Source organism: Stegastes partitus, unplaced genomic scaffold (genome assembly GCF_000690725.1).
Source record: "Stegastes partitus isolate 25-593 unplaced genomic scaffold, Stegastes_partitus-1.0.2 Scaffold288, whole genome shotgun sequence".
Lineage (NCBI taxonomy): Eukaryota > Metazoa > Chordata > Actinopteri > Pomacentridae > Stegastes > Stegastes partitus.
Window position 1 is genome coordinate 139,169 of NW_007578019.1, and position 10,626 is coordinate 149,794.

The 10,626-nt window shown below is 41.1% G+C and overlaps 2 protein-coding genes across 2 annotated transcripts in view; one reads left to right on the plus strand and one right to left on the minus strand.

Annotated features, from left to right (window-relative positions):
- pdcd11 (programmed cell death 11) overlaps positions 1–1,337 on the plus strand; it is a 17,429-nt gene extending 16,092 nt beyond the window's left edge. The window contains exons 35-36 of the mRNA XM_008282857.1: positions 381–546; positions 719–1,337. Of these exons, the coding sequence (XP_008281079.1) occupies positions 381–546; positions 719–890 (338 nt within the window). The 3' untranslated portion in view covers positions 891–1,337. The remainder of the gene's footprint in view (positions 1–380; positions 547–718) is intronic.
- On the minus strand, positions 1,328–10,096 carry LOC103358049 (RING finger protein 122). The gene is made up of 7 exons (XM_008282856.1): positions 9,415–10,096; positions 8,860–9,230; positions 7,007–7,160; positions 5,086–5,128; positions 4,620–4,661; positions 3,789–3,871; positions 1,328–2,178 (listed from the first exon to the last, which is right to left on the minus strand). Exons 2-7 carry the CDS (start codon positions 8,882–8,884, stop codon positions 2,058–2,060), a joined length of 468 nt encoding a protein of 155 aa, XP_008281078.1. The 5' UTR covers positions 8,885–9,230; positions 9,415–10,096; the 3' UTR covers positions 1,328–2,057.
- Between the last annotated feature and the right edge of the window lie 530 nt (positions 10,097–10,626).

The following is a 10,626-nucleotide window of genomic DNA, read 5'->3' on the forward strand; positions in this document are numbered from 1 at the left end:
CATTGAAAAGGGTTGTCTTTTAGTTTTTTGGTATTGGCCCCAATATGTAAGGCACACGGTACACAGTGAGACCATTACATGGAAAACACAAAATGAAGTGTGTCTATCACCCCAATACAATAGCCTCCCTGTCCCAGAAATCTCTGAAGTGAAACAAAGACTGTATGTATGAAATCCACTGAGTCTCTCACAATATCCCGAACTTATTGTGAGTAGTGTATATATTTATATTCTTTGTCTGCATTCACTGAAACTGACACACTGTGGCTCCTACGTGCTTTACGTCAGCCAGCAATGTACCCATTCAGGTTCTGTTTCCTTGTCCTGGCTGCGCATCTCCACAGGTTTTAACCTTTATGTATTGTTGTCTCTGCTTTTAGGTGTGGATGTGATTGCCAAGTTCGCTCAGCTGGAGTTTTCTTACGGTGACGCAGAGAAAGGTCGCAGCATGTTTGAGAAAGTCCTCACGAGCTACCCAAAACGTACCGACCTCTGGTCCATTTTCATCGACCTCCTGGTCAAACACGGATCACAGAAGGATGTCAGGTGAACAAAAGCTCCTCCCCATTTTACTCAATTCATTGCAGCTTTTTCCACTCGTCTAAACTATTAAATCGCTAACACAGACAAGTGTAGCCATTTCAACATTTGGAAACCAGCTTCTTGACAATGCAAAGAGAGTATTTTATGGTGTTCTCCAACTTTGTGCATCTTGCAGGGCGCTGTTTGACCGAGTGATCCACCTGAGTGTTTCAGTGAAGAAGATCAAATTCTTCTTTAAGCGCTATTTGGAGTATGAGAAGAAGCACGGCACCCCGCAGAGCATCCAAGCAGTCAAAGAAAAGGCCATGGAGTTCGTGGAAGCTAAAGGCACAGAAGCTGCCAAGTAAAGACCAATTATACAGTCACACACACCCTGTTGTGTATGTGCGTAGACTGCAATGTGCCACACTTGATTTACAACACATTTGTGGCTGCAGATTCTTATACAGGTTCCTCCTCAACGTGATAATGATGTTTTGTTTTTGGGTTTTTTTTAGTTGTTGATTGGTGAAACCTGCTGAACCTGAAAGTCTGCTTGATTACATAATGTTGCACAAGACGACAAACCTTTTGTAAAGCGGGTTGTTATCATCTATAAATGTTAAAAACAAACTTGTATTTAACAGTGTCTTTCCTTTTTAACCATTTTGTATGATACAGTGTAAGAGACCAATTAATGTTATGAATATTAGTTTACGGCATTTCTTAACAGATTTGTAAAAGACTTCTTGTATGAAAACGTTCTATTAATTAGCCAGTTGACCTTTCAATAAATCCACCACCATTACAATACATTACATGACGCTTTATTTAAAATACAAAATAACAATATATAGGGAGACGTTTACATACAATACATACAGGCAAGACTAGTTTTCTATCAGTCTCTTTTTAAAAGGAAAATGGCCTGGGACACAATCGGTAACAATATTGTCTACTTAAATCGTCGGTTGTAATCCAGCTGGTCTTTGTTCCAGTGCTTCACCTACATTGGCAGTTTTGAAGATGCATGTGTGGCACAGGGTTATAGGGTGATCGGCATGGTTTGTGCTGGCTGTATTGGTAACACCCCTGAGATAGTAGAGGTATCCATACTAATCCTGTATTCTGATGTCCTGCTCAATGCCTGTAGTGTTGTTTGTCCCTGGCAGTGCTGCACTAGTTGTCCAGTGACAGTGGCAATGATATCCAGCTCTCTAATGTGGCTCCTTTTCCTGTCTTTTTTTTTTTTTTGGTGAACAGTGCAACATGGAAGTAGAACTAGGAGCATTTGTATGAAAAGATCCTATTCATCCACTCTCTCTGTGACTGATCTGACCAAATCATGTTGGTGCTATCAATATCCAATTCCCACCAAGGCATATTGCTCAAAGGTCAGCAGCAAACGCTGCCACTTGGGATCACTATCAACATTTCCTGTGAGATGTCTTAAACATGACCGCTGTTCATCATCTCTAGTGTTTAATGTGTGTGTTTTCTGTTGGGGGAGTCCGGTTTCTTCTTCCCCAGCTCTCTCACACCTCCTCCGGGTCCATGGGACCCTCAGCACCCTGGGGAGCGTCTGTGTGGAGCCGGAGGATGGGTTTGTTACACATGGGGCACACACTGCGGATCTCCAGCCACTTAAGCAGGCACCTGTCAGGACAAAAATGATTAACACTCGGGTTAAAATATTACTGCATTACCAGAATCTGATGTATTATGATGGATTCATTGATAGAACCCATACTGCTAATGATATGATGGTTTACTTGAAAAAAATGTTGCTCATGGTGCTACTATAAGTCTTCCAATAGCTAAAAATGTTTTTGCTTTTTCCACTCACTGATACTGAAAAGTTAAACTGACATGTTTTGCACTTAATTCACAATGGCAGCTCTTGATTGAAATGTCTGGATAAGAAATACTTTGTTCCATTTAAAAGTAAAGCACTTCAACTTACTTGTTAGTTTAGGTAATACACTTAGATTCTGTTTTACAGAAAAATGAAGAATGATAACTTAGCATTCTCTATTGAAAGTGATCTTGTTCTTCTTTACAAATAAAAACATACCAGTAGCTGCTTAGCTTAAAGACTGTAAACACAGGGAAACACCAGCTGGACCCTGAAAGTGAGAACATCTCCCTGAACTCACTAATTAATGTTTCATATCTTATTTAATTATCAGGAGAAAAAAAACAGTTGTGCTTTTTTAGTGGTTGGTGAGCTTGGTATTGATATATTACTGACACTATGAAGAAAGTTTTGCCATTGGTAAGGTAAGCTAGGTGTTTTCTGGTTTCAGGTTTTATGCTAAGCTAACGTATCATAAGCCTACAGTACAGGCATGAAAACTATAGTAAAGTGAGTAAAACTCATAAGTAAAGCCTAAAAACAGTTTTTTACTAAAATACCGAACTATTCCCTTAAACAAAGTTGAATTTAATTTACAGTATGCAGTTAATTAATTAATTTTTTTTTTAAGTAGTGAAAGCTCCCTTTTTGCAAAAAAAAAAAAATATATATAAATCTGCTTTCACAAATTACAAACCATGTTTTAAAGAATTTTTAGCCTCTGCAATAATCTAGTTAAGATTTTATCAGTCTATATATAGTGGTTTAATGGCCCAGGTGAAAAAAAAAAACATTTAACACAGAAAGAATATATCTAATATTTAAAAATCGGTGTTCAGTGTTTTAAACAGTATTTAGCCTCTCTGATACAGTCTAGTCTACATTTGAACAGTCGCTATATAGTGGTTTTAGATCTAAACCTGCTCTAATGTGATCCTTATGCAGAAAAAGCAATGAAATATCCCCTTTCTTGTTTTAGAAACTTAAGCCTTTTTCCGACAATGTAAGCCCATCTAAGTGTAATAGTTTTAAACGGAGACCTGGTTCAGTATGGTCATAAAGTACAGAAATCGCCACGTTTTGCATTTTTACAAATCGACTAAAGATGTCACAAATCAGGAACTATGCTTTAGAAGGTATTTCGTCTCTCTGTCTATACATAGTGGTTTTAGATCTAGATGTGCTCCAATGTAAAAAAAAAAAAAAGAAGCTGTGAAATCTCCCTTTATACATTTTCACAATTAGAAGAAATGTTTTACAATTGTAAAACAGAACACTGTTTTACAAAATTAATACGTGAAAAAAAACTGAGTTGTAAGTGAAGTCAGTTGTTTTCACTGTTTTGAATCTGAGGCTAGCTTCAACCTTGTCTCCCTTAAAGTGTTATACTTTCCCCTTAGATAACACTCACTTCTTGTGAAATGCATGTGAGCATGGACACACTCCCAGTTCATCTCGGGTCCTGAATTCCTCCAGACACACTGCACAGGTTTGCTGCACCGACAGAAACAACACCAAGGTCAGTTAATGTGACTTTCCTCTATAGAGAGCAGTACGTGCAGATAATACCATTGTGATTTGTAGCAAAATTTGAGCGATAAATGAATTTTATTAAGTGATTGCACATGATTTGTTGGGTTTCTCTCAGAAATATACTATTACAAGACCGTGTACTTACTAAAGTGCCCTGAGATGACTTGTGTTGTGAGTTGGCACTCTTTAAATAAAATTGAATTGATCTGAACAAGCATGCCATTGTTTTGAAACTGTGCCTTTATCTAAATTATGCTTCGAAGCGAAAGGACTATTTATAACTCCAAAAGAGGAATTGGACATGGAATTCAAAGCCAAAATTACCCCATGCCTTGGTTTAGAAATAAAAACAAAACAAAACAAAAAAAAACTCTGAAAAGCAGTCTTTTAAGGGATCACAAGAGACAGCGAAGAGATAATGCATTTTGAATGAGTGCAGTTATTCCTGGAGTCCTACATTCTGCAGACACTCTCACACCAACATTTTTTAAAAGATATTTTCAGGACGTCTCCACCCTGACTATGTGCAGTGTGTTAATCACATCAGGAAGGAGAATCTGATTGAATTAACCAGCCGGACCCTTCCAGTTTATAATGGGTCGACTGAACGACTGACACAGCAACATTGTGAATAACATGAAACATCAACAGCTGATATTGTTCAACATATATGTGAAACATGGAGGCTTTTGCAGAGAGAGTGACTTACTCCTAGAAGGCTCAGTTTCTTGCTTGCCCCCTTCAGCACCACCTAGAGTGGGAAAAAAGAGAGAATCATGTGAATTATGTGTCAGCATCATGGCTCTGCAGAAAAGCTGGACAATTAAGGTGGGTTCAGATGTTACAAAAAAAAATAAAAAATCATCTTAAATACACATAATGCAGTAAGTTGCAGCTGAAATTCAACCTTCCCCGAGGCTAGAAACACTGTTTCTATTCTGTCAACACACCATCCTCCTACCTGTTCACCATATTTCACACTGCAACTGGATTAACATTTTAAAAACCAGATTCTAGGTAATGACACACGAATGTGGTCAAGGTCATGCATTGAGGGTGGCGTCAGGTTTCACAGTTGACGATAACAGCACGAGATGCTGTAGCTGTATTTATAAAGTGCGTCAGATGCTGGTCTTACATGTTCACCCACAGTGACAGATACTGCAGCGACATACCTCATTGTAGCTGAACTGCTCCCTGGTTCCTTGTTGTTTCAACCTGAGAGAGACACACAGAACAACATCTGTACAGTAGACGTGACTGTTGTATCAAAAATCAGCTCAGTGGCTCCCAACCTGCATCTGTTTGTGAAATTATTATAAGGCATTACTTCATCTTCAGTTTTGTTCGAATGAAGCAATCCGTGAAGAGAAAATTGCTCTTTGACGGAACCACTCACATTTCCGATCACTGCACTACAGTCTATTTACTGTGGTTAAATTGGCGCCAGTGTTCATTTATGAAAGCTTGGTTTGCAATTTAACTCTCAAATGATGTAAATTTCCTATCACCGTGCAGCCTGGATGAATATTCGTGGTCAACAAACATCAATATTTGAGAAATACCTTATTTTGGTTAAATTGTTGTGGCATTTTTAATCAAATATTTTTGACAAGAGTCCTTAAAATGTGGCATTTGCACTAAGTGACACTAAGATTGTTTTTTTCTTTTTTGCCAATTAGAGGCAGTCTAAGAAGCTGTAAATACAATATTGACACCGTGTTTTCTTAAAAAAACAAACAAAAAAAAAACCCTACCTATTTAGATCAAATAGACGCAGAGCAACATTTGCATTTATTTACACTGAATATTTGTGAATTTAAGTTTAATGTTCACTATACTTGTAGCTCTTTTTGGCCTGGTGGGCCAGTCAGCTAGTTAGTTGTGCTGGACAGGTTATTATGGGTTTCACTAACAATACCTACAACATCTGGAAAAAAAAAAACACTGATGAGAGATGCAAGTGTGAACCAAAACAGCAAAAATGTGGCTGTAAATAAAACTAATGGGCTGAATGGCGCTAAAACACTCTGTGGAACTAAGTTTTTTTTGTTGTTTTTTTAAATTATTATTTTCTGGCCTTTTTGCCTTCCCTGTGCAGCGTGGGTTCTCTCCGGGTTCTCCGGCTTCCTCCCACATGGTCCAAAAACAGGTTAATTGGTGATTCTAAATTATCCATAGGTGTGGATGTGAGTGTGCTTGGTTGTCTGTCTCTAAGTGTGGCCCTGCGATGGACTGGTGACCTGTCCAGAGTGTCCCCTGCCTTCACCCTAAGTCAGCTGGGTAGGCTCCAGCCCCCCGCCCCGCGACCCTAGTGAGGATTAAGCGGTGTATAGATAATGGATATTCAGGATAGGGAGCGAGTGAGACAGGAAATGGGGGAGAAGAGGAGGGGAGGACCTGCAGCAAACTGTCATGAGCAGGAGTCGAACCCACAACCGCTGCGCCCTGTTCATGGGTCGCCCGCTCAACCAGGTGAGCTATAGGGGCGTCCCTACTCTGTGGAACTAAGTTGACTGCAGAGTTGGAAATAATTCTTTGAGTTCGTCATTAATGGCAACATTTCCACATTTGATTCATTGTTAATATGGAAATATAGGCTAGTACAGGAGCTGTAGATGAAGCAGGATGCTTTGCAGTTGAAAAACAACACAGTTTCCGAATTACCTCAAATACATCTGTGAAAATATGTTGTTTCTTTTTGGCTGTTCTGAGTATAAATATCAAGATATCTGCATTTGTCTGCAATGCTCTAATCCACTCTGTTAAATTAATTCGCTTTTACAACATATACAGAATGTCAGCTGTGTGTTGCAACATGCGAAAATCGAAGCATAAATATGTTGTTTTTTTTAAACCCTTTATTATAACACATGAACTATATGTTGCAACTTTGGCAGCTCTGCAGGGAAACACCCCATAAATTTGAATCATGACTGCTGCTCTCATCACCTCAAGATGTGATGATTGCTTATTGCCAAGGTAATAATGAATAAATTTTAACCTGCTGAGGCACGTTGTGTTGCAATGCTCGTTCAAGGTGCCAAAAACTCAACCGGATTGTCCACCTTCCCTCCCCAATGCTGCTCTACCTACCTGAAAAGGTAGCAGCAGAAGATGAGGCTGAGCATGAAGACGAAGAGGCCGATGCCCAGCACAATGACATACACATTGAGCGGCAGGTGATAGATGTCAGACGTCATGCTGCAGTAGTGTTCAGAGCGCTGAGAACCCAAACCACACAGGCATCCTGACAGGAAGAGTTTGCAAATACAGATTACATACTTTGCACTTTGCACTTTGAAGGGTCCAACATGTTTCAAATTCTTAACTCTTCCTCATTTTTTATGTGATTTACTTTTAATAAATTAACACCTAACAGTCTTTGTTAGTATAACAGGAAATGCAATTTTAAAAAAATAAATGCTACATTTTAATTTTGTGTACAGCCTTTGTCTGTTTAGCTGCATTTTCTTTCCTGAATTGAGAACTGCCAAAAAGAATAACATCCAGTCCTGCAATATTGTTCACTATCTCGTTGTAATCACCTGTCTCAAAACATCTGCAGAGTACAGTACTTAGCAGTGACGGTTCAAGTCTAAATCGGTAGCATAAACATTAGACTGTGCAAATTGTAGCTGCAAATGTTCTGTAGTGAGTGCAGACAGCAGTTGAGCAAGTACGACATTTCCCTTTGTGAGGAAAAAGTGAGCCACAGTCACTATTTGCAGATCATAAACACCATGTTTTTGAATATACAGTTAAGAGCAGCAGGAACCATGGAAGAGAAGAAGGAGATTGTTGATCATTAACTTGGGCTTACAGTACTACCGCAGGCTTCCAGTGCCACCAGGATGTTAGTGCCTGCAGACACAAAATCTTATATGTGCTGAATGTATGTGGCACTCGAGTTTGAGTCTGACTTTATGGACAAAGTGTAAAATATTTTGTAAAGACTCAAATATAAGACTTATTTTGGCATTTGTTTGGATGCAGGTGTGTCCATGGAGCTGTGACTGGCACTGTGGTGGCAACTGAGGCGCTCGGAGGACTGTGCGTTAATTGGCTGTGAACAAGACAAACATGAAGGACAGACACCACTTCCGCCACACCGCCATCTGTTCCACAGACTATAGAGGTGATTGCTTTCGTGTGTATGTGTGTGGTGTGTGTGTGTGTGTGTGTGTGAGCAAGAGACAGCACTTGGGGGGATGGAAGGGGAAGGCTGTGTGGTTTCTGTGTGGTATGACAGAAAGATGTGTGTGTGTGTGTGTGTGTGTGTGTGTGTGTGTGTGTGTGTGAGTATGTGCTGCAGGTGGCAGGGGGTGGGTTTTATTGAATAGAATGAACTCTGGGGACAAGGACCATTTGGTAAAACAATAGCGGAGGAAGCCCCACTTCCACAAGCCACATGTGTTCCTATTAATTTGCAGCGAGGATGCTCTTTGCCAGCCTCTAAATGTCCATGTGTCTCTCTTTAGAGTGAGTGAATGGGTACAGCTTGCACACTGTCGGGGGTATGGGTTGGATAATTTGACATGGTTGGGGGTTGGGGGGAATTACAACAAGGTGGTGGTGGGGGTAGTGTAGGGAAGACCTATTGTAGCATACTGGGAGATACAATTATGAATTAAATCATGGATGCATTCAGAAGAAAACAAAATGATAACATGAAGTAAGTTTAGACGGTAAACTATCTGCTGATGCAGTTGTCATAGCTGTCAAACAAACACGGCCTTGAATGCAGCTTATTTTAAGTGCCCTCAGCTCACTCTTCAAAACACAAACTGAGGCCTCCACTCTGAGTAATTTGCCATTTCAAAAACACATCCATTATGTGGATCCCATTAGCTAGCAGCCAGAGACTAAGCAACTGAGCTTATGAAGTAAGTACATGTGCTCCCACCTCTCATGTATTTGGAATACGACAGAGAAATCCACTCACTTACCGTTACACCATTGGAATGGTTGCATGAAATTTGACTCCCAAGGCAGCAGCAGTAAATTCAGGCCCTGTCAGGAGAAGGCTGGAGACGAGCCAAGCTCGTGGGCTGGAGCTTCGGACACCGAATCTGTTTTGGAGACTGGATTCAGTCACCCTGAGCTGGATCGCTCTTTTGTTGGGTTATGTTAGCTCCTGCAAAAACAACCATCAAGATTTTCAGATTTGCTCAGATTCCACAAATCCTCAGGAGGTGTGGTTTTGTTGGCTCAGCAGTCTGTGCTGCCCAGCATTCCCAAATCTGGATTAACCACTCCGTGTTAAGATTGGGAGATTTGGGACTGGGGTTTGGACCGGGACTGGAGACCTCATGTGCTCCTGGATCCCAGTGAGAATGATGTCATCACAGGGGAGAGAGAGAGAGAAGAGACAAAGAAATCTTGTTGATAGGAGATGATTGTTTTTCAGATGCCTCACACCATGTGCCATCAGAAGTTATTGAATCTCACTCAACCACAATGTCGCAAATAACACAGACTGCGTGATAACAGGAAATACTTACATTTCCAGCAGAAAAGGGGCCTCTTTGACTCCACTTTGTGTCTGCAGTGTTGTCCCTTCGCCAATTTCAGTGACATCTACCGTTCAAAATGACAGTCCGCACCCAATAAAGGTAATTATCTGGCATTAATCTGCACTTTGTCTTCCTCCCAAAGCTGCTTTTTTAACAGAGGATTTTCACAAGTCTCATCCCCCTCTCGTCTCCTCTGTTGTCTCCTCCTCCAGTCCTCTGATCTTGAGGTTGGTATCCCTCCTCAGTATCGAAGGCAAAGACGTACTTCCCTCAAAGCCCAAACAAAGTGAGGACAGCTCCATGCAGTCAACAACAGTCCTCTAGCTGGGTTTGGTGTTTTGCTGGTGTGTTTGTGTGTCTGTCAGTGGATGTGTGTGTGTGTGCGTAGGGGGGGATCCTACTCTCCCTCTAACCATCTGCTGCTTCAATTGAGAAAAAAAAAATAAAAAATCAGAGACAAAGGCGGTGTGTGTGCAAGAGTGTGTCTGCGTGTGTCGCATTCAGCCCCTTGCACCTCCAGCTGGCTTTGTCATGGCAGGCTTCCCCTCTTCCTCTTTCAATCCATAATGGTGCTCAGAGAGTGCCTGCAAATTCGTCTTTCCCTTCCTCCCCTTGCTCTTGCTCTGCCTTGGGTTTGTAAACAGATCTCTGCTCATGTGACCAGCCGTTTTGCCTCGCAACTCTCCTCTCCCTCAGCCCTCCCTCGCTACCTCTGTCCTCCAATCTGTAGGCAGAAGGAAGGCAGAATGAGCCAGACACTGACGAATAGGGCGCCTGCAAGCATGCTGATGTGTATGTGTCTGTATGCGCACACCCCAGTGCATGTATATGTGAGAGGGAGACAAGAGAGACACTTGCAGCAAAGTCAAGGGAGGCCCCGGTCAGCAACATGCGCATGGCTGATGTCCTGACAACCAAAACAAAGCCATTTGTGTGAAGTGGAGGTCAGAAAGGAAGAAATGATGCAACCTCAGTCATCATTTCCTCTCTTCACACGTACACAGATTGTATTTTTTAGAGCTACAGCAGAACTACAATGTTTTTTTAATGTTTGCTTTGTTTGTATATATAAATATCTGTTTTGCAGCAGATGCAAAGAGCAGGGACGAGGAAGCATTGCTGACACACACGAAAGAATAAGAAATAATATAAAGTGGGAGACTTGGAGAGAGAAAAATCCCAGCCTGGACAGAGACGCTG

Excerpts from the sequence above, each read along its gene's own strand:
- LOC103358049 (XM_008282856.1), bottom strand. The coding sequence starts at position 8,884 with ATGCAACCATTCCAATGGTGTAACG. Across the intron at positions 5,129-7,006 it reads TTCTGCTGCTACCTTTTCAG|GTTGAAACAACAAGGAACCA; the intron begins GTAGGTAGAGCA and ends TGTCTCTCTCAG. Across the intron at positions 4,662-5,085 it reads AGCAGTTCAGCTACAATGAG|GTGGTGCTGAAGGGGGCAAG; the intron begins GTATGTCGCTGC and ends TTCCCACTCTAG.